The sequence below is a fragment of the Erpetoichthys calabaricus genome, chromosome 9, assembly GCF_900747795.2.
Source record: "Erpetoichthys calabaricus chromosome 9, fErpCal1.3, whole genome shotgun sequence".
In the NCBI taxonomy this organism is placed as follows: Eukaryota; Metazoa; Chordata; class Cladistia; order Polypteriformes; family Polypteridae; genus Erpetoichthys; species Erpetoichthys calabaricus.
In genome coordinates this window covers 90,684,341-90,709,508 of record NC_041402.2, presented here as the reverse complement: position 1 = coordinate 90,709,508, position 25,168 = coordinate 90,684,341, and the positions used below count along the sequence as shown (strand labels likewise).

The 25,168-nt window shown below is 36.0% G+C and overlaps 2 protein-coding genes across 2 annotated transcripts in view; one reads left to right on the top strand and one right to left on the bottom strand.

Annotated features, from left to right (window-relative positions):
• Nucleotides 1-18,290, bottom strand: part of spire2 (spire-type actin nucleation factor 2) — a 177,212-nt gene extending 158,922 nt beyond the window's left edge. Inside the window, exon 1 of the mRNA XM_051932367.1 lies at nt 17,734-18,290. Within this exon, the coding sequence (XP_051788327.1) occupies nt 17,734-18,017 (284 nt within the window). The 5' untranslated portion in view covers nt 18,018-18,290. The remainder of the gene's footprint in view (nt 1-17,733) is intronic.
• Nucleotides 18,291-22,550: 4,260 nt separating this feature from the next.
• The window catches only part of LOC114657918 (Fanconi anemia group A protein), a 124,430-nt gene continuing 121,812 nt past the window's right edge, over nt 22,551-25,168 (top strand). The window contains exon 1 of the mRNA XM_028809886.2: nt 22,551-22,843. Coding sequence (XP_028665719.2) covers nt 22,762-22,843 — 82 coding nt within the window. The 5' untranslated portion in view covers nt 22,551-22,761. The remainder of the gene's footprint in view (nt 22,844-25,168) is intronic.

Genomic DNA, 25,168 nt, shown 5'->3' with positions numbered 1-25,168 from the left:
TGCACTACAAAATTCGCTGTGACGTGACTTAAAGGGACACTCCACCCAAATTTGATATTCTTGTTATTTTTAACTTAGCCCATGTAGTTTGTAGTGATGGCCAAGAAAACATTTTAATCTCATGTTTTCATGCAGAACAGAAGGTGCATTTACATCTGAGTGCATCCCATTTTCATTTAGTAGAATGTTTTCCTGAAGTGGTTTATTTAACAATATTTTAGTAAAAGTGCATGTGTTTGGGACGTTGTGAGCTTACAACTGGATGATAAGTAACGTGAGATTTTTTTTCATGGACTTTTTGATATCAGTTGCTGTTTGTCCAGCATTGGTCACCATAGACATCTGCTACATCAGACATCCTGTTCAACATTAAATGTAAGATTAAAAAACAATTCTCTGTCATCACTAAAAATTACATAGGGTAAGTAAAATATAACAAAAATATCATTTTTGGGTGGAGGATTACATTTAGTTAGGCCACTTTATGTGACAAGTGAGTTAGACTTTTTTTTTTAATTTAACGGCTTGAGGCAAAGGGGCTTGATTTTTAATGTTACTTTGCCTTATTTAAATCTACATCACATACTTAAATGCAGAAATGAATGCAGAAATTAAACAGGCATTTCTCAGATATTAATAGACATTAATTCACTGCATTTTACTGGAATGTTTTTATTGTTATTTATTCAATAAACACATCTATGGTGTTCTACACCGTTAGCTCTTTTGTTAGACTGGGTTATAGAGGGCCACAGCCTTTTAGCACACAATGTAAAAAATATCTAGTGAAATGCTTGCATTGACTGAAAGGTAATGATGAGGTCAGAAGCTTTTGGACTAAAACGTTTATTTAAAAACTTGTGCGTTATCCTGTTTTCTCATCATATACCAGTTCATATTTGCATGGTATGTCTAGCATATTTTATGTAAGGCTTACATCAGAACAGGTCATACTCTAGTGCTGGTTAAAAAAACAAAGAATAAAGAGAAAATGCATCAATGTGCAAACAGTACAATGTCAAATGCAAAAGCACCAATAAATATGTATACAGAAGCATGCTTATAAATTCTTTGAAAACATGGCAAGCCTTTTCACATAATGCAATTCATTTAAAGTACTGCTATCAGAAATAGTGTTGAGAATAAGATGGTGGTACTTTATAGATTAGCACAACTGCCTCTCTGGACCACAGCCCTGTGTTTGAATCCCAAAGTGACCTCTTTTTGCTTCAGGTACTGTGAATTCCTTCCAAATCCTTATAACATCCACCATGAGATGGACTGATGTGTCCTAAACCATGGCTGATTACTGCCATATTCTGCTGTTCCACTTTCTAGCAGCTATAACCATTAACTGAATAAAGCATCTTTGAAACTGGTTGGATGAAGAAACAAAGCTATGGACATTGTCATTAAAAATATTCATTCATTCACTTCTGCAACCATTTTATCCAGTGTAGGAGGCAAACCTGAAACCAAAAGCCACAAGGCAACACCCAGTTCCACACAAGATACACATCCATTAAAACCAGCATAACATAAACCAGAATCGAAAGTATAGTTGTACAAATGTACATCACATTATCCATCCATCCATCCATTTTCCAACCCGCTGAATCTGAACACATGGACACGGGGGTCTGCCGGAGCCAATCCCAGCCAACACAGGGCACAAGGCAGGAACCAATCCCGGGCAGGGTGCCAACCCACCACAGACATCACATTATTATTATTATTATTATTATTAATATGAACTGTGATAGCAGACAAGAATTATTTGGGAGTCTGTCTCTTTAACAAATGTCAGCCTATAATGAGCCTATACAAAAAAATTCTAAAACCACTTCTAAATGGTAGTAGACTTACTTTTTGAACCCTAGCAGTGGGGCTTTATACAGATTGTCAATTACAGAAAATAAAAAACATGAAAAACATTAGGGAGACATTATTAAGTTTACTGCTGTCTGTTTCCATTTGTACTTACAGTACATATATGTATTTCTATTTAGATAGATAGATAGATAGATAGATAGATAGATAGATAGATAGATAGATAGATAGATAGATAGATAGATAGATAGATGTGAAGGCACTTTATGACATGATATGATATGATAGATAGATAGATAGATAGATAGATAGATAGATAGATAGATAGATAGATAGATAGATAGATAGATAGATAGATAGATAGATAGATAGATAGATAGATAGATAGATAGATAGATAGATAGATAGATAGATAGATAGATAGATGTTTATTTCTCCACAGGGGGAAATTTGCCTTTTACAAAAGCTCTTTAAATAAATACATATATAAATAGACAAATAATCTAATACTGTATATAACTATATAATAATTATATAATATGACTCCATTCCTCCTGAACCTGTTTAAAAAGGTAAGAAAACAGATAAGTGATAGATTGAAGAAAAACATCATGCATGCACATATGAATGCTGACCTCTTTATTATTTAAATATATTTAATAATTTATTTTATCCTCTGTTGGGTTCTGTTGACATGTAGAAGAGTTTTTGTGTGGTCATTGTACTTTCCATTTAATATGTCCATGACAACATCAGTCTTTCTGTCATCTTAGCAGCTACGTTGAATGTGGCAGCCAGTAATGGGAGTGTGCATGGATAGGCTGCTGTGCAAAACTATCAGATATTTAATAAAGAAGTAAATTTCTCATATAGATTTTTTCTAGACTTTTTAAAAAATAAACTACTTTTTGCACATTAAAAATAAAATCTTTTAAAATTTTAGATTCATGACTTCGGAACAAATAAAAATTTAAATGACAACAAAGGTTTTTCAGTTCACGTGCTCTGACTTTTGTTCACATTGGCCTGGTGAAGCACAAACTATTGTGGGAGTCTGGTGACCTGGTCCAAGCCGTATCCAGTGCTACCAGTATAAGCTTCAGCTCTCTGCATCCTTGAAGAGAATTTATTAAGTGTGAGAATTAATTTATGTATGTACAGTATATACTGTATGTATGCATAAAATATAAAATAAAGATCTCCATCTGACAGATAAATTTTACCTAGATAGACTTTATATATTACAATAGACATTTCTTTTCATGAGTTCAAGTTTTGTGGATATTGACATATTTATATTCTAGACTTTTCAACATGGTCAAATTTGAATGCGTATTTTCCAATTTCTTACCTGCCCTTCTGGCTGTTGAGAAAGTTTCCTACCTCCATCTGTAAACAGAAAAAAGGTGTACTTTTAGAAACACACATCTAAGCATATGAATTATAAATCAAATAAAGAAGTTAAACAAATAGTAAAGAAGCTCCATACATAGTGAGTCATAATATTTATTGAACTGCATTAATTGAGGATTACCAGCCATGCACATTCATATGCCTTTGTGTTAATACAGTACAGATTATATCTTGCAGTTCAATAAAGATTACTGGTAGAGCTTTATAACTGCAACTGCTCTGTTTTACTTCCACCAGAAGAAGATGTTGCACTGAATTGAACACTAACGCTTATCCATATATTCATTCATGTTTATATAAACTTAATCCATGTTGCTGTCATGGGTATTGGAGTGAATCTCAGCAGCTTTGAGAATAAGGCAGATGGGGCACTAATCCACTGCAAGACCTATACAAACACGCACACCACCACCATTCACACTCACACAGAAGCCAAATTCAAATCATCAAGTAACCTAATACACTCCTCTTTGAAGATCAGGGGAAAAAACTGGAGCACCCAAAGTGCCAATCTGTCACAGAATGGTGGCACATAAACATATTGAATTAAACAAAGAAAATGTTTTATGGTTGTAAAGAATTTTTGCAAACTGTATATACAGTAGATATTTAGCATTTGCTTCTAAATTTTCTAAACAAATGTTCATCTAGATAACTCTTAGAGATAGCTAACGAAAAGCTAACTTATCCTTGCTACCACTAATACAAATAGTATTCATATAAATACAGTTTGATAGATCTACAGTATGTGTGCCATGTCATTTTTAAGATCATATTGAGACAAGTGTGATTACAAGGGTCTGGTTATGCAAAAGTGTGCAAAGATCTCAGTGTTATTTCTGTTTTATTTTTCACCACTGAAAAGATGCACACAGCTATGCCTTATAAAAAAGAAGCTCCTGGAATCTTTCTAAACATGTATTGAGAGAGACAACCCCATTCTTTTTACCAGATTGTCTATGTTTAAAATGGGAAGCCCATGCAAGTGTTAAACCATTAGAGATGCCTGCCTGTCTTCTATCACTTTAGTTAATAATAAGCAGGAGGACTAGTGCTTCTCTAAATCTTTCTCTGGCCCTGGATGACAACACACACATACACAGCATTATCAGTAGGCTTCATCGAGAGATGTTGTATTTATCAACTTCCTGCAATAAACTGGCATCTTAGGGTCAACTCCAGTCAAAATGTGCTCCAGTTCCAGAAAGAACAAATAGGCAAAGAACATAAATGAATACATATTTTCCTTCATATAGTCATGGAAAGCTGAAGTCTGACCCAGAAGCAGACATTAGATCTGCACAATATGCTTGTCATATATTTTGTTTCTACACTGTATTACTCTTTTTCATGTTATGTCCTTCTAAGCCCCTTCAAGGTAATATCAATACTGCCTTTTTTTGACCCGTACTAATGCTTTTAACTTTCTCTTTTACTGTAGGGCAGCACGGTTATATAGTGGTTAGTACTGCTACTTCACGATTTCAGAGTCCTGGGTTTGAATCCTGGTCACTTTCTATAGTAGTTCACATTTTCCTTATGTCTGACTTTTCTACAGGCACTCTGGTATTCCTTCCACATTCCCAAAGATGTGTATGTTATTTTAATTGGTGATTCTAAATGGGCCTTGTGTGAAGTTGTGTACGTGAGAAAATCCTGTGCTGTTCTGGCGCTCTATCCAGACCTACATCTGCCAAGATAGACTACCAGGTTTCTGTGATCCCTTTTTTGATGTATTCACCCAATCATTATGCTATACCTAAGGAGGTTGTGGGTTTGTTTCCTGGGTCCTCCCTGTGTGGATAGCGCTTTTAGTGAGAAAAGCGCTATATACAGTAAATGTAAAGAATTAATTAAGGCAAGACACGGTACTGGATAGAACACCAGTTTGGAGTCACAAATCAATCTAATGTGCATATTTTAAGAAGTGGGAGTACACCAAATTATCTGGAGAAAAGACACACTGTCACAGCAAGAATGTGCAAACGTATTTCCTTTAAAAAGCCTCTTGTAACAGCAATGAATAAAATAACAATTGCTGGACTGATAGCTAGTGTGCCAGTGAGCTGCTCAGTATGCAACACATGTATTTATAGCAAAAACAAGGCTCTGAAGAAATGTTGGATGAGTGACTCTTTTGACTTACATTCTTTGGCAGCTGCTTTAACAACTTTAGAAACTAAACATGGTTACTTCTTTCAGTTCTGATTATAAGTATAACCCATAGCACTATTTGTGATTCTGGGAAATTTCTTTGTGTCCCACGAAAATAACATTTCATAGTAGGGATATACCTGGGAAAGCAGAGTTTACAGCTTTATAGTGTGAGCAAATGTCTAAACCACTCACGGTAATTGTTATCATAAATTCAGCTAAAATTGTATTTTGCTTTACTGTATCAGCAAACAATGTCTATAATGTAAGTGCATTTTATTGTAGTGTTTACCAGCTTCAGCTGGCATTTCAAAAGAAAAACACTTCAGTGCAGCCATGCAGAGCTCCCAGAAGAGGCTTTGCATACATTCCACTGAAACTGGAGTTTAAAAAACTTGCCAGGCTATGCTCAGATACCCCCTCTCTCTTGTTTCTAAGAAAATAAAAACGAGCTGCAAGCTTCAGCTTCTCTTAGATGCAAAACAAAGGCCATTGTTTCTAACAATGTAGTATAATAACCTCTAAACAAGTCTCAGCTCAAAAGTGATCCCGAAGCTAATTTCTACTGTTGTCACCGACACTATGTCATTATGGGTGGCCTTTAATAATGTGGATTTACAGCCTATTAGAACCTAATAGTTTAGTGGCTTCAACACTGATATCTGTAGGCAATAAAACCATATTTGTGTGACAACCTGAAAATAAACTGTATAACCACCATATTCAGTTGTCATTTTGAAAAGTGAGTCCTGATTTCTTTTTAAACGTTTAAAAATCCACTCTGTCCAAATATAGCAAAAAGTTTACAAAATAAATTAATAAAACTATAAATGAATTAAATAGTCTATAATGGGATAGGCTGTAGCTCTTCACAATGATTAAACTGGATTAAGTGAATTGGCAAAATGGATGCTACTTTCCGATTTAGCTAAAATTTTGTATTGAATATTTAGTTTTAATTTTTTAAACTAAAATTGTTGATAAAGTGTCATTAAACTGTTTACAGAGCATTCACTGGAGAAGCTTTTTCATCAAGATGTGCACATGCAGAGAGCTACTTACTGCACAGCAAGTCCCTCCAAAAATTTATATTAAGATGGAATTTTATCAGTGAAGAAATTAGACTTCTGTTTGAGAAAAAGCAAATAATTAAGTAAAGGTGTAAAGAGCAGAAACAATTTGCTACTTTTCATTAACTCATAACACAGTGGCTTTAGCTCATGTGTAATTTTAACAAGTTGAACATTTATGAACAAATTACATCTATTTGCCTAATTTGACCTCTGGGGTTGTGGTGGTTCACCACCTCTCCCAACAGCACTGGGAAAAAAAGTACGAAACACCCCGGGACAGTTAACCAGTTCTTCATAGGATACGCTCACAAAAATGTCTTTATCAACTAATCTAATATTAGTTTATTAGATTGAATATTTATAATATAGTTGCTTCCTTTGAACAATTGTGCCTCAAATATAACCTGGCATCAAAACACAAACATTTTAGACTTTGCTAAAAATAAAAACCTGCCAAGACCTTCCCAACTTTCATTAGAACATTAGAACAATCTAGTCAAGAATAGGCCATTCAGCCTAACAAAGCTCACCAGTTCAATCCCTTAATTCTTCTAAAATAACATCAAGTTGAGTTTTGAAAGTCCCTAAAGTTCTGCTGTCTACAATGTTACTTGATAACTTATTCCGTGTGTCTATGGTTCTCAGTGTGATGAAAAACTTCCGAATGTTTTGTGTTTGAAATTTATTCTTAACTTCTTGATGAACTCATTTTAAAATAACAGTCTCAATCCACTGTACTAATTCCCTTCATAATTTTAAACACTTCTCCTGTTAACCTTATTTTGTTTAAACTGAAAGCTCTTTTAATCTTTCTTCATTATTCATCCCTTGTAGCCCTGGAATCAGCCTAGTCGCTCTTCTGTGAACGTTTTCTAGTACTGCTATGTCCTTTTTGTATCCTGAAGGCCAAAACTATATACAGTACTCCAGTACTTTCCCTTGATATTTGCTGTAGATATTATAGTTTCCTTCCATTTTAACAATATAGAGACTACATTCACGAAATACCAGTGATTTCAGAAATGTGCACCACTGAGTCGGCACTGCAAATGAGACATTGCAATGAGATTTTGAGAAAATGAACCGAGGTCAGCATTTGACAACATACACACTTTTCAATTTGTGCAAAACATGGTGTAATTCACCTCAGAATTTTACATTACATGCATCCTTCTTGACGAACACTATCCAAAATGTGCTCCAACAAAGATCTAAATTGTGAGCAATATTGTCAAGCACCTGCTTCACTGGGTTACGTGTTTTAACAAATATCTCCTGGTCACATTTTATTTGAATAAACCTTTGCTAATGTATTAAATAAGTTTGGGAATACAAGAATTCCACAATAGTCCATCACCTATTTCCAGTGCTGTATTATCTGATGGGATACTATGACTTAGTGAAAGATTTATTGTGATAATAGCATGCTTTTTTATTAAGCTCAACTGAGAATATCCTAACACACCTAACATAATGCAATAGGAAAGGGACATCCTATATTAATTAAAAGAAGAAGAAATTTTATTGACTTTAGTTTAAAAGTTATTCAGAAGCTATCAGACATTTATTAATGTGGCTCTCAATGAACTGAGAATGCTGAACCATTGCGAACATTTTAGATACTTCAGTATTTTTCAGCAATCATTGTCTGTTTTCTCTGTTCTTTGAATGGGTAGAGAAGCAGGAACCTGATTAGCTCTAAATAAAAAGTAGTAATCAATGTGTTGCTAGCATGTAATTGTGCTACTGTAACACACAATTTTGAATATAATATATAATTAAAAAATGCATATGTCTGTGGGTTGTGGGAGAAAAACCGGTGCACTGGATGAACATGCAAATTCTAAACATATAATCGCCAGGCTGGGATCTGGATTGATCTATGAGGTGGGTAGCGCTAAACACTGTGCCACCAAAAGTTACATTTTAAGTAACAGAAGTGCATAACACATGTACTTTTCTTTTATTATTTGCTGTTTTAAATATTGTTAAACTTTCCTAATTTAACATTTTGTATAAAGAAATTTGTTAACAAAATGTAAAATGTCAATATATTTGTGAAATGTATTTTTGTCACATTTGTAACAAACAAAACAAAGGCATTTCTCAGCAAAAATGTATATATATTCTTTTGTTTGAAATATTTAAAATATTAGAAATGGCCTTCTATAATCACAGTGTTCACTTGGGTTGAATAGAATGCAGAAAACCTGATTTGCATGCAAACTGCTTGAATATAAAAACCATAGATCTGTAACATTTAAAAAAATTTCATCAACCCCTGTGACTCCACTTACTGAACTGGATTAATCTCATGTGTTGTGGACTAATGTTATCTCAAACACACATTTCCAAAAACACAGCACAGACCAATGAATAAATGCTCTCCAAACAAAATTTATTGAACATTTATAGAATTCAGAAACTGACATTGATGTCATTTATGAAGCGACCTTTGTTGCAATTTCTTAACTGTAGAAAGGGCACAATCAAAAAATCTCAAGTGATTATCAAATATTTTAAGGATGTAGTTCACTCAATCAATTCTCTGTTTCAGTAGATGTATTTTTATTTCTTAAATCTATGAATTTCATTTAAGTTTTATTTACCATGAGTATGTTATGCAATGCTGAATGCAAACAATAAGATACAATAGATCATCTGCACCTCCAGCAATTAGGCTGTTAGCAGAAGAGTAGCTCAAAACATATTGTGTGTAAGACTGTTTTTCTTTTTCACTGATTGTAGTATTTCTCTTTCTTTTTTTCTATCATTTTGTTATTCAGTCTCAACATACATGAACAACTTATTCACTGATGATGAGTTCACTTCAATCTTTACTTGTCCTTCTCTGGATTATGACTGCGATATGAGTCCACTTTGCCTCGTCACAATAACTCACACATGCAGTGCAGTGACTTTTTTTCCAGGCATTTGCTTCCTATTATAATTTGGACACAACAGAGTTTTGCGTTGTAGTATCACACGTAAAGAAGTCTCTAACAACTTATATGAACTTTACACCAGAATCCCACCTCCTTCTGGTTCTTTAATGTAACTTGCCAGAAAAAGCAATGACACAACGAGGGAAACACAGCAAGAGATTCATTTTCACATAAAATGCAACAAAACTGAGTAGTGGAACATGAGTATCTGTTCATTCCAAAAAATAAATAAATAAATAAATAAATATGTAGTAGGCAAGAACATCAACTTACAGTATATTTTATACACTTGCCTTCATTTTACAAAAGAAAATATTCTGAATTGCTCATCTAGAACATTTCCGCCTAAGTCAAGACACTATGCTATCCATAACTAACAAATTGTTTGTGTTGCTGCAGGGCTTTTTTACAACAGTCATCTATTTTCCTACGCAATTTACAACATAAGGTAGACAGTGTTGCCACCGGGGGTGTATCAGAGCCCTCAAACCCCAGATACAATTGAGGCACCACAAGTTCATATAAAATTATTTAATTTGAAAGAGTACTTTAATATGCTTCTTTCAGTCAATCCAACACAGCACAGTACAACATATAATTCTTTGGCATTCTCTCCTTCCACTCTTTCCCAGAGAGCCCCACAAAGTAGGGACAGTCATTCCCTGCTGCTCCCCTAGCAGTACCCACAAAACCAAGAAAGGCTACCTTATGAGACTAGAGTTCCCAGCATACTCTGCAGGTGTGTGTATGCATATGCTAGTCCTGGAATGCTGCCACTTAGCTGTCCCTCCACTATACTGGCCTCTCTGCCAGGTAAAGGTACAGGGTTCATCCCAGCTGAGATGCCAGTTCACCCCTGCCATCCATCACAACAGATACAGTATTGATGAAAAATTTGGAATGCACAAAAGAGAGGTGGTATCATTTTGGGACCACAATAGATTATTATTTAGACATTCTTTTCTTTAAAATCGCTCACACACATATAGTATATAGTAATGGTCTGTGTCTGTATGGCCATTTAGTGGCTAATGCTGCTGCTAAATAATTATGGGAGCCAAATTTGATTTTCAGACAGGTTGCTGAGTTTGTATATTCTCACATGCATGTTGTATTCCTCCAGTTACTCTACCTTTCTCCCAACTCCGAAAGACTTAGATAAGTTAATTTATGATTCCATGCCTATTTTTAATGAGGTGAATGCATTTGTTTATCTGGCCTTTGATGGCTTGGTTCCTACTTTAAATCTGAGGTTGACAGGAATAACAGTAGATTCAAACAGCTTAACTGAAGAACTGAAGAACAGCTGAACTGTTCACAAAGAAGGTGCACCCTTACAAATCAAGGTGCCAAAGTGGTTCTTCAGAGCAAGGCCATAGGAGAGCCAGTTTTGATTCTCAAAAGCATAATTCACCAGAAGGTTCCAGAAAAGGCCTTTATTTATTTAGATCCATAACAGGCTCCATAAATAACCATGAATAGAAATACCAATGGGTAATTGAATTTAAAATTACTCTTGCTGCATTTGCTAAAATAGCCCCAGTTCTGGTTTTCTTGATCTGACTGTATCCTGCCAGGAAGTCTACTATACTTTAAAGATTTCTGTTTTGTCCACATATTAGTAACCATTTCAAAGCCCAAAGACCCAATTTCATACGCAGAGAACCTTCACATCTTGAAATGGTTAATTGTCAAGCAATAGTTCTATGAGGAACTAAATAGCCATTAAATGTTGCCATTAAAGAACCAAAATGTTTAAGAGTGTAAATGAACGAGTAATGCACTGTGTGCCATGAGCTTTTTTTCACCAAGATAGAAATGTGCAGACCAAAACAAGTGCATTTTTTCATTTTGGTAAGATTTATTTCCTTAAATTTTAAATTGATAATTATAATACACAATTAACATCTATAATAGTTGGACTCCAAAACTGTACACCTATAAATATTTTTACTGTGTCATTAATTTCCCTGCAGAGTTGGTCTAGTTAGACTATTCCTGCAGTTTTATGGTCAGTGTGCCAGATTTCAGATGTGTCTTTTTGATGAAGGCTAAAGTTATAATGGAAATTACTTGATAAGTATGTAAAAACTTCTGGGACAGAACTATCAATGGTAGATGACACAGTAAATAATGCATCGCGCTGTCACAATTATTATGCGTTATAATATAATCATTTTGTATGCATAACAAGCCTATTGTAATTATAATATACATGGTGCAGTTGGTAGGATTATAGTAATTGTGGCTCCTGGGTTTAGCTCCATTCCTCTATTATCAAACCCTCCTAATTTAATTCAGGGTCAGGCACAAGGCAGAACCCAGCCCTGGAGAAGGTGCTAAGCCATTTCAGGCATATATGGGCTCCCTGTTGGGCCTACAGTTCAGTGGGGACCACTCATTAAAATTAAACTAATTAAGACTTGGAAGCTGTGGGGGAAAGGATTTTGGACCCCCTTCTCTACTTCTGTTTTCTACTGTATTTAGACATGGTGATAGCTGATGGACCTATATTGTTTGATTGAGTTTAGGATATTAAACAGAAATAATGTTGACGGCTATAACGTTATTGTTTGCATCTGCATGTTTAGAGCACAGCTTGTGAGCGTCTGCAGCTGCAGTAATGCACGTTGCACGTCAGCAAAAGCTAGTATTGCATTATTCATTTGACTTTAGCAAGGACAGTCTCATTTCAGGTTAAGTAGAGACCGTGGTTTTTGTGATCACTTGTGGAGAAGGAAGGCAGCCAAATTATGATTGTGTCATTTCCAATTTGTGTTATTGAGGGGTTTTCAGCATTATTGAATGCAAAGCTTGTAAAGGCTAATCTGTTTTTCCCCAGTTGCTAGTCTTTAATATAAAGCATGCAAAGCCCAGTGTAAATTACTGCTGTGCTATCTTCTCATCTGGTTTAATAAAGGTATTATATTGTGTCTGATGTCCTGTAAGTATAAACAGACCTTGACATCTGTTTCAATGATGCAGTGTTACTCAACATGTCTATAGGCTGATTCTGGCTAGCAAAAGGATGGTTGGGTTGGGGTCTGATGTCTTATCAGGACCAGGTGCCCATGGATTTGGGGTTCATCCTTTGGTTGCAGGGCACACTGATACCCATACATTCAATCACACTAAGCCAACTTAAAGTCTTAAATTAAAACAATTTTTGAGATTTTGAAGGAAAATAGGAGGGCCCTAAGAAAAACCCATGTAGGCACAGGGAGAATATGCAAACTCCACATACAGAGCAATCAAGTGATTTGAACTTAGGATGGTGGAGCTATAAGGAATCAGTGCTAACTATTGTACTTTCTACCATGTGATCTACAGAACTATAAATGGAAAGTGAACTAAATACTTTGAAATGCCATATACAGGGTTGTAGCTGTATGTGATGTCTGCCCCCTGAATGTGTATGGCACTAAGTTGGGTACAAACTGTCAAGACAGCTAGAAGAATGTGTTTAATATTACTTTTTTACATGAATTAGATTATAATTTTTGCCTCTTTACAGCAAAAAAAAACTAACCTTGGCTAACTCTGTGTAATCTACCATACAGTCTGGTTTGTTGTGTAGATGTTCATCAGATGAGCTTGGCTTTCTCTCAAAAGTTAGGAGAATTAGATTAGATTAATTAATAACTTCACATTAACTCAGTGTAGACGTCCAATGAGTATGCAATACCATGGACAAGTGAGCCTTACTAGCTGTGCTCCTTTCTTGCACATATTTCTGAGAGGATTTCCTCCACTTTCCTGCAACTTTTACCAGGAAAAATGCAGTTTGCAAGAAAGACGAATGATTGGGGTTAATAACATTTATCATGGCAATTTCTGCCTGTTATTCAATTGTATGTTACTTTGATGCAAACATCTCAGTGAGCCTCCTAGTGGGCAGTATGCTGGTGAAGAATCTTGGGTTTGAATACTGCTCCTCGATGTTGGAGTTTACACATTTTCCCTTTGTCTGGGTGAGAAATGTGAGTAGCACAGAACTAGAGTGGCCACATTGTATGGAATCACTTGAGCTGATTGCCTAGTGATCCAACAATGGGCCTGCAGTGCATTTGACTTCTAAATGAGTGCTTCACTAGAGGATTAAAAATGGTTCTCTCTCCTATGGATCCAAGGGCATAAACATTCAGTAGATTACAACAGTTTGTACAGACATGCTGCCACAAGACTTAGAGTCCAGACTACAGTCTAATACCTGGCATTTGCCATTTTATTTTATCAGATTATTCTTTCATTAAGGGCAAAAATGCAATGAAAACAGCAAACATAAGGACCAAGATGAGTATACAGCCAGAGGATTTATTCTTAATTTAATTTCTGTGATTCCAAATTCAAAAATCTGTGCCTTTAATGGTCTTTCATAGCTGTAAGTTCTTGTTTGATGGGCTTCAGTCTCACAAAATGACAATCAAAGTCGAATGCTATGCTTCAAGAATTCTAATAAATTGACTACTTTAATGAGCCCATCAATGCTATAATATGGTAGCCCTATATTTGCCTTTGCTGATGTACTGTATGTACACAAAGTTTATCCCCTGTCTAAAGCTACAGCTATGATTTGAACTTATTTTTGCTTTTCAAAATATTATCACTTTAAATGAATGAAGTTCTTCATTTTGCCTTATAACTATGCCATGTATTTTACAACCTCAAAGGATTAAACATAGTTCTCTTTTTAACAAATGTAATCTTACTCTGTAATGAGACCTTCATGCTTTTTTACAGATGTGTCTGCAGTAATTCTGATTTGATCAAATTCTAATTTAATCCATATATTTCTCATTTTGTATAATTACTTGTATCAAATGTGGAAGTATTTGACCATAAAAACTCACCATTCAATGCAATGCATGACAAACACCTTTGTGAATTTAATGAGTATCATGGGATGAGTTGGCATAATTGTACAGCGGGATACATTGCAACCTCACAATGTCAGGATGTTTGCTTCTTCTTCTACATTCATGTGGGTTTTCTTCCACAGTCCAAAAATATGATGTTAGAGTTTATGACAAATGTAAGTTTGCTCCAGTATGAGTGGGTGTGTTTTGGAGTAATTGTGCTCTGTTTTGTCTCCTCATTGTATTCATGGATGACTCCTGCATTATGCCTGTTGATACTAGGAGTGGTTATGACTTGGTGCCCACAAATAAGTGGCTATGGGTAATTAGGTTTTGTGGGAAGTCTATAAAAATAATTTCATCAACTTGTTTTGCTGTTCAACAGAAATTTTGAAAGTTTTAGACATGTGTGAAACTGGAAAATTGTAAAAAAGGTAAAAAATGCTAAAAACAAATACCCTAAATCTACATATTAAAAACAACATCCATTTGCACTGTTAAACTCCTGTCCTGTTTCTTAATGTTTGCCTAACAACCATGCCTTAATGTTTCAAAGTAAACAAGTAGGATTATCTCTTTCCTTGACTCACTAGGATATTTGAAATTAATCAAACAATCATTAGTGAATGATGTAATACTTGAAAAGAAGATGCAAGCACATTCAATCTGGGAACTAATTACACAAATGATAGGCAAGTGTTTCAACACATTAGTAATAATTCAATCAGTTTATTTTGCTCCATAAAAGAGTAATTTAGAAGCAGGTCTTCATGTATTGCAGATTACTTCTTGAGTTCTAACAATTTACACATAAACTCCATATCTATGCATGCAACTTTATTATGAACCAAGTTACAAGATCCATATATAGGGTCACAAAGAGCTGGAACCTGTTATCTATTACCTCTATCAAGGCACGCTCACTGATGCTAAGCCTGTTTACAAATGACTGCAATTTTAGCCTGCACATCTTTGGGATGTCAGAATAAGCCAACCAAACTCAATTAATTGAATGTATACTTTACTATTATTTTTATTATTATTTACTTATGTGGCTAAAACCTTTATCCAAGGCAACTTACACCATTTTTCGTTTGTTCTTGTTTGTTTTCCATTTGGAGCATAAGTAGCTGAAGTGACTTGCTCATAGTCATACAATGTCAGTAGCAGGATTTGAACCCACAATCTCAGAGTCTGAGGTCTAAAGTCTAATACTTTCTTAATATAATTACTTAGACATTGAAAATACTAACAACTTTTCAAACATTAGACAGTGACCATCTATAATCTTGGTTCACAAAAGGTTCTTATTAAATTCAACATGAAAATGCACATTATGATTAATAATAAATATTAAAAGTTGAACTTCCAAGGACAAGAAGCTCAGAAGATATTCAGAAGAATTTCCTTCCTCTCTAATTCTATTTATATCATTCTGAACAGATGGAATTTGATTTGAGTTTAACACAAGTATGAAGATAAATACTCGTGGTAAATTAAAAGAATAGTTATTATTGAACGATTAGTAATACTGAGTATTGCCTAGTGAATTAAAAATGAAAAAATATAAACATTGCATTACAGCGCTGGAGCTACAATGAGGAAGGTCTCAGGGGCTTCTTTACGATTCTGAGCCATAGCTCAGGCTGGGTACTGGGAGCACTGGATGCAAGCCTGGAAACAACTCTGGAATGGGACTCCAGGCCATCGCAGTGAAAGAATACAATAGTTTATAAAAAATTAAATGTTGAATTACCTTGTAATAATAATAATGCTGATGACTAATTTTGTTGTTATTAAAATTGTAATAAACGCTTGACCATAAATAATAATAATAATAATAATAATAATAATAATAATAAGAAGAAGAAGAAGAAGAAGAAGAAGAAGAAGAAGACGTGTGTACACTTAATCGTTTTCTGTCACGAAAAGCAGAAGCCTGTCTCAGGAACTTCGCGGACAGGATGTGAGCCGTAACCCTAGGACAGAGCTGTCGCGTACTCTTCTTTCCATTAACTGCTCTCACTCAGCTTGAAATTACCGATTACCCAAATGCGTCACGATAACGTGCGAGACCCAAACATACTTGTCAGGGTTTGCGATTGGTACTAAAATCTGCTGGCTGAAATAGCAACACTAAGCACTGCGTCACAATGTTTTTTATAATAATACGAACTATTATTATAATGTTTCTCTAATTATATGACTAAAACTTTTTTCATAATAAATATTACCAAAGGCCCAATGACATAGGACAAGTCATAAGTGTGAAATGTGGTATTTAAGAAAATTATATGGCGTGTTTTCGGAAGTCGGGCGCATACTTTAAAAGGCTAGCATAGATTACCATTGTCTCGCTATTCTGCACTGCTAAATTTTATTGCGATTTTAAAATGACTATATCCATAACTAGATCATGGGAATCGCTGTCGTTTCCTGCCATGCAATTGGAGGCACTGTTGTCAATCCCCCAAACATCGTAGCTATACCCTGAGGAAGGAACACGTCGTCAATCCCCCAAACATCGTATCTATACCCTGAGGAAAGAATACGAACTCCAAGAAGGCATGCAAAATCCATGACAAAGGCACAGACGTTGTGGTCTAAAACTGTAAATGAAACATCTCAACTTATAATAATCGTTATTGGACGAACACCTACTCGATCCAAACAATGCCTACAGCATAGCGCAATAACCAGTTTAAAAGACTCTCAATGGTAACTAAGAGGGCTTAGTCTCGCGTAAAATTTACATAAAAATCAGGTGCAATTAGTAAGTGTATGCTACCCGTGGGAAATGATATTAATGTCATTTCATTTTTGATAATTTACCTTTAGAATAATGTTGAAATATAAAATAAGATTGACAAAATTAAAACCAACTAATTGATCGAGCATGATGCAAAATAAATGTGCAAATCAGACTAACTGAAGTACAATACAAAGTGCTCTAATTAGCCCCGCCTCTGTAATTAACCTGCCCGTTTCATGACTGATTATCAGTGGTTGTGGTGGAGCAGTCAAATACAAAAGCAACCAAATGACTATAAATAAGTTGCAAACATACAACTTAATGTGTCTGGAGTGGGACTGGAAACTAAGATTCCTCTACATGCCGTATTCAGACTGCCTGTCGTATTATTAAACAGTCTTTAAAACAAAATCTGGTGAATAGTATGTGTTATCCTAGCTGACTGTGTTAGTGTGTGTAGTGTAGGTAAACAAATAGTGCAGTGTAGGTAAATAAATACTAGGTATATAAAGCAGGATGGAATTTATTTAGATTGCATTTACTGTCGTGACGATGCATTTGCTGTGTAAATTAAAACAGGAGCTTTTCCGTGTGTATTAAATGCACAGTACAGTGTACGTCTGTTTTAGTATAGAAAACATCAGTTGAATCCCGTAATGGCGTTTGACACCGAACAGAGAGCCGAGAGAGCCTCACCTTGCAGGCTTTGCTCCTCTAATAAGGAGACGGTCCCGTCTTTGTGTAACAAGATAGACCCGGGATCCTTTACTCGCATAAAGCCGACCTGCTTCACTCCCGGCAGGAGCTGACTCAGTCCGCGGCAGCTCTGGTAGCACACTGCCCATGCCTGTTCCTCGTTGATGGGCTGCTCGTACGATTTCAGCACTTCTTCTAGGGACAGCTCCTTTGGATCGGACGGGTCCCGAACCTCAGCTCGGTCTTGCGGAGACACCGTCGTGTTGCTGTCGTTGTTACCGCTCCCTGATCCGGCCATTTCTGCTTCTGCCCCATTATTCCGACAACCGCTGGGCCATGATCTCCCTTTCAAGAATCCTTGGGAAGGCAGGTTCGTGTTTCCATAACAGCAATGAATGCTGGCTTTGATCTGCTGAAATGTCAATGGAAGACTGCTGGGAAAAGGGCAAGTCCAGGCTGGAGCCACGCCCACCGCGTATTCATAAGCAAACTTTCAGGGTGGGCCCTTGAGCACGCGGAGTTTGGGACAGGTACGGAATGCTGCAGCGCCCTTTAAGAACAAAGTTCAAATTATTTTATTACTATTAATTTTACAACATGAAGGAAGGACGTAAAGGAAGCCTCTGTTTCTAAAAATGAAGGCCTAAGCATCACTACGTCAGGATTCTATTCTTCTCAATGCCAACTGAGGCCCTTGAGATCATCTTGTGTAATGTAGTTTTCTAAAAAGTAAGGAGCTATAAGTGTCACCTATTTTGATTAGCTATAAGGAGGTATAAGTGTCACCTGTTTGGATTAACTGTATTCATAAATGACATATGACATACACAACATACTGTATTGTTTTTTTTCTTTGTCATAACATATTGTTTTTTCTTTGCCATGTAACCCTAGAGAATGTAATAGTATTATATTTTTTTTGTTGGTGTGGAAAACAGGCCAAGTGCCCTGTTCAGGAATCATACTTGCTTTGAATAATGATGAATGAATAAATGAATGAATGAATTTTTTACATCAGATGGCAGTGTTCTGTTGCAGGCACCCAGATTCTATAGTGTCTTTGAATATAGTGCTAGTGTCTTTGTTGAGTTTACACATTCTCCCCGTCTGCCTGTAAGTTTTTTCATGCATTTACTTTTGTCGTATATTCCTAAAAATGTTGTGAGTGCTAGGTTGGATGGACTGGTGTCCCAAAGAGGATGGAAGCAGGTTCTTTGCCAGGGTGGAAGGCTGTAATGGAAGGACAAGGATGGTCCAGCTTCCCAACAAGGTGGGGTGCCAGTTCTTTGCCAGGATGGGTAGAGCACTTGGAAGAACAGAAGGTGGCTTCTCCCAGGAGTTATGTTTTCCCCCATGCACACAATGGTAGCATCCTCCTGGTGGTACTCCCATATTGATACCCATAGGGCAGGCTGGCAATTGTAGTCCAATTGAACAGCCCTGTATGGGATCTTGTATGCTACCAGAGCTGTAGGGGATCTTGTGTGCCACCAGAGCTGCAGGAGATCGTTAAAACTTCTTTAAAGAGCTTCTTCCTGACTCAGGAGTGCTTTCAGTGTGCAATGCTGCAGTCAAGGAAATACTCCTGGGTCTGGCATAAAAGAAGCCGAAGTTCCTGCATGAGTAGTCAAAGTCGGGAGCACGGATGAGACTACGTGGAAGGTGTGGAAGGAGACAAGACAATATATTGTATTACACTGTTGTGTAAAGGGATTTGGAGGTTTGTGAAGGTATTGTAAAATAAAAATATCTTCTGTTTGAACCCAGAACGGTGCTATTTAGTTGTGTCTCGGGGTTTGGGGGTTTGGTGGCACCCCCTGCTGGTCACAATATGTATGTTAGTATGGCCTTGGGTTCAGAAGATGGATGGATGGATAGATTTTTTATATTGACAGTACAAAAGTGAATTAGAAATATATCTATCATAAAGTGTAGCTTCATACACTCCTAAAAATAATTTTTCTAAAATAGCTGTTTACTAGGTTATATGGTTCCGCCTGGAATCATTGCTTGATAAAGAAACATTTCATTCTGGGAAGGGTTCTTTGCATATGAAATTGGTTGTTTGGGCTTTAAAAAAAGATTCCTAAAATATGGACAAAACAGGGATCTTTAATGTATGGTAGACTACCTAGCAGGCTACTGAGAGATCAAGAAAACCTGAACTTAGTCTGTGTCAAACACGTGAGCATCAGACATGTTCCATGGTTTTGGGTCCAATTGAGATATTTATAGGGAGAGATTTGGGTGTGACGTATCCTTTGGCCGAGGAGACTGGACATCACTTCATTTCTCAACTCATCAGCTCTGTCTCTTCTGCTTCCTCCGGTACATGTTTCACTGCCACAAGAAGTCAATTATCAGTCTAGACTAGACAACTGTCTGGAAACTTCCTGAAAAGACAGCTTATTTAAAAAGCTATGAGAAGTCTATATGTCGGTAATCGCAGTTGCTATTTTTCTTCATTCATATTATCACCAGACATTAAATGGGGTAACCTGTGGGGCCCCAACCCTTTACCTGTTTCTTTACTGTATTTTATACTTGCAGGATTCCTTTTAAAATCGTGATCTCATTGGTATTTCACAAATCTGTTATCTGTTCATGGTTATTTATGTAATAAAGGTAAATAATAAAAAAATAAAAATAATAAAAAAAATAAATAAAGGTACTTACAGAACACGTTCATGTGAGTGGTTCTTTTGACAAACAAAAATATTTTCCCTATGGTATTGCTCTGAAGAACAACTTTGGCACCTTTGTTTTTAAGAGTGTAGTGTGTGAACACATTGAATTATTTCATCTTAAAAAACAGAACATCTGACTGTCTCATTTGCTTTGAAAGTGAAATACTTTGATATTTTACATTTATAAACACTGAAAGCTGAAACACCTATAAATAAGCATTTACAATGGCTCAATTCAGTAATGAGTTCACACAGAATATTTTGAACTACCAATTTATGTACCATATAATGTGAAAAGAGAGTTATATGGCAGAGACATCTTGAAAGATTGTTTGTTTCTTGCAAGGTCTCAGCCCACAAACTACCAATGTAACACAGAAGAAGTACATGGAATCAAGACATGGATAACAATGTAAGAATGATAGTTCACAGGAACTCCTTGAACTGAGGAAATCATGACCCATACCGTTTTTGGAACTCTTTCATGCAGCAAGTGTCTTTGATACCATACAATTAGGAAATGGTACGTCTCATTCTGCCTTCCTGTTATAGACAAGGCTGAAAAAATGAAAAAGTGGATTAAAATACATTTAGTGTTTTTAATCTTTTTTCATTTCATGCAGAAATATGGTTGTTATATTTTCCTTTTACAGATGTTGTAACTCAAGTAAAAGTCCGGTCATACCCAATTACTGTAAGTGGTTCAAGCATATATTGTTAGTTGGTGCCTTAAGCAAGATGACTGTTGGGGTGCCCGGGTCATATTCATGGGACCCCTGGGTCAGAGGAGACTGACCTATGGGAAAAGGTTCAGCTGGGGTGGAGTACAGCCGAACAATCATATAAGCAAGACTGGAAATTGTGGGGTTAGTCTGTATGAAGGGATACTATGAATGAGGATATTAATTTTGTACAGTGTATAGACCAGTACTTAGATAAAACATTACTGAATGTTCACTGTAAACCCGCTGTGCATAAGAAGTATGTATTTTTATAGTACATGTTTGTTTATGATCACTCGTGTTGTTTTTACAGCTACAGAAATCTTTTGCTGAATGTTTTGTTCTTGGGCGTGACATATTTGACATTTATTTAAAATAATGTTTCACGTGTTTAAACAGGAAGGTGTACTTTTCTTTTGTGCTGGTGGTGCAAAAGGCAAATATTTGAAAACATGTGTCATATGCCCGAAAAAGAAACACACATCTTTGCTTTTAAATACAGTCTATCTTGCATACACATACCTCTTTGTAATCAAAATGATATTCCAGCACACAGATTATTTCCGGGAGAGGGAAAGGTTAACATTTTATTATTGACTTCCAAGATTTTTCTTACGGCAGAGGGTGAAAGCTGGACGATTTCAATAACTGCAGCCAATTTAAATATTCTACTTTTACAAGTAATACAACTGCAGCACACCTCAGTGACTCACATAATGAAAGTTCTGTGAATTGTGATCCTGCTTCTTCACATCGAAAAATAGCTGTGTCACTTTTGTTTTAACATTAAACGTAGCACACCCTGGTGGCGTAATTGGGATGAAAATCATGTTTTGATATGAAATATTTCTATACTGCTTAAAGCTGCTCAATCAGGAAAGGATTCTAAACATGCATGTGAAGACTATGTTTGAGTTCCTTGCTTGTCCATTGATGGAAACTAAGGTAGACAATTATTTTTTTCTCACGTACCCTGTGATTAATATATATATATATATATATATATATATATATATATATATATATATATATATATATATAAAATAATGACAAATTACGGCATTTTGAAATTACTTATCTCCTTTTTATTCCAATACTTGTTTTTCTGGTACAGCGTTCAAATTAAACCTTTTTAGGAAATATGTTTAGTGCGAAAGGTCACTTATTTCGCTACTTGATTATGCTGTCGGGACCTACTACCACGTTTACCCACTGGGAAAAAAATCGAAAATAGGCAAACAGTAAAAGTCGGAGAAGCAATGAGTCGGCAGACTAACTTGTTACTACACGTGGACCTGATCCACAAGTAAGGCACGGCTTGTGACAGCGAGAAGCCAATCAGGAGCGGGAAAGCCTCATCCTTAGCCAATCGGCGCAAGAGCGCGATCGGCTCAAAGTTAGGCGGAAGTTCTCGCCCACTGCGGAAATATGTATGCAAATATCTTTTTACTTCTTCTCTCAAAATAATGTTTTGTAACAAATAATATCCAGGGATAGTTAGTAGTATTCTGTAAAAGGTCAGGTATTCCTTATATTCTCACATACTTATGCTCGTTTTCTGTGGTATAATTACTTTTAACATTTTCGGCATGCCAAACCACTATTTGGCGAAAGCTCAACGCTAGATGTGAGGATGTCTGGAGATATCTCGTTTTTATCCGGGACTTGCTCTCAGTCAGTTGCTTCTCAAAAACGAAGCTTTTCTGCATTATTGGGTGAGTGGCATTATTTGCTCTAATTATATAAACCGTTATTATATGGTCGACTAAACTTAAACTTCGTTTTTTGCAGCTCATTTTGTTTATTTTGTTTAATATTGGATTGCATCTATTGTTAACTTACAGAAATATTTGTATTTTGTACAGTAACATATTCATTTTACTTAATACATTTAACTTATCGCAGATCGGAAGCCTTTCCTGGCATCATCGTCTACCCAGCATTTGATTTGTGTAACGGTATTTACACAACCTGTTGTCCGCCTGATTCACGTGACAACGAACTTGGGTGTTGTTACTGCTTTTTGTGTGTTTGTCTTTACCTACTATGTTTTATCGAGTTATAAATTTTTAAAAAATATTTCATTAAATAGTCAGGATATGTAAGCGTCTAAATTGTGTGAAGTGGACCACTTGGTTAAAATTAAAATCATTTTTGGCTGTACCACCTGCACTTCAGAACAAGTATTCCACCTGAAGTTAAAAATCTTAAGGCCTGGCCAGTGCTTGGATGGAGACGAACCGAGAAGCATCTTTAACTATACGTCACCGCAGTTCTACGCCAGCAGTAGTGATAGGCGATACTGCTGATTTTCCTTTCGATCCAATGCTGGTTGATACTGAGGCCAGTATTGCCGATACCGATTCCAATACTGATGCAGCCAGAGTGTTGTCTTGCAGGGATGGTCAAGCGTCTATAAAAACGTACAGTATGTGTGGACATCAAAAAGTTACATTTTAAAGACTTTGCAAGTAGTGACTGTTACATACAGTACCAAAGATCAGACTTCTTTGCTTGCTTATTAATAGAAATTATTAAACATATTTAGTTCATGCAAACGATCTGTAGAACAACAACAAGCACTGGCATTACATTTTTTTCTTGAAAAATATGTAAACAGCATTGTATTTTTTGGCTTAAAAAATTGCATTTTTATTTTTTACTGTAAATCATGCAAAGTTCTAAAAGTATGCAGTCAGAAGTATAAAAAGTATAATGATGATGTAAATACCAAGCAAGCGTTGTATTCGGATTTAATGTCCATTTCAATTTCACTGCCTAAAGACGGATTCACTTCCTCTTCACTGCTTGTGTCACTGTCAAGAGTGTGCACTTGGACTGCAGAAAAACGTTTTTTATAATAATAATAATAATAATTTTTTTTATGTAGTGCCTTTCATACACTCAGACACTTTACTATTCAATACACACATTAACAAGACAGTAGAAATTACATACACAAAAAGAATAATACTCATTGAAAAGATGTGCTTTTAACAACGTTGTAGTAATAGATTTTTCCTCGCGAAGGCTGAGAGGGAGAGAATTCCAAATTTTAGGGGCTATCACTCTGAAAGCTCTGCCACCCACAGTTACTAACCTGTATTTAGGTACAGTGAGTAACTTAGCATCCGATGATCGTAATGCACGGGCAGGAGTGTAAGGAAGCAGCAGCTCCGACAGATAATGAGGGGCTAACCCATGAAGGGTTTTAAAGGTGAGAAGAATAATTTTATATTTGATTCTTGAAGAAACTGGTAACCAATGTAAATCATAGAAGACAGGAGTGATGTGAGCAGATTTTTTAGTGTGTGTAAGTAAACGAGCAGACGTTTACAAGACGGCATTATTGTTAGGCATGTCAACAGGTGAGAGAAGACGCGACTATAACATTGCCTGGGTAATGCTCGGGAGTACTGCTTTTAGTGTTGTTTTTATAACCCGAGTGATAAAAAGCTAATATCAGGTTTTTTTTTAGAAAAGAAAATGGACAAAATAAATACAGAAAGTTTGAAAATGTGTTCTAAGTATGTCAATTCATCAAGCTATAAATGTAATCCAGTTCTCACTAAAAACAGGCCATGATTATTCAAACAACTACAACAACCTTACATCAGATTACAGTACTAAACGTTACCTGGGTACTGTCTGCCTTTCTGAAAAGCTTGTTTAAAATTGGACTACAGCCCTTTGGCAACCGTTTCAGGCGTTTTAGCCTGAATGTCAGGCCATCTTCTGATCATCTCTCTCATATTCAGCAACGTGACTGACTTTCATGTGTTTTACTAGGTTTGTGGTGTTGCCTCAATAATGTCCGGTCTTCTATCACATATTGCTTCATTATTGTTCAATCAGTGGAGTAAAATAACTCCAAACAATGCTTTGCTTTCTTTCTGCCACTGCCTGACATACACAGCTCCACTTCTTTGGCTGGTGGGTCGCAGCACTACCAGTGTGAATGCGGGGTGACGAAAAGTACGGAAGGAAAAATAGCTCCCGTTTTACACTGTATGACATGTTTAATTTAATAATTATGATCT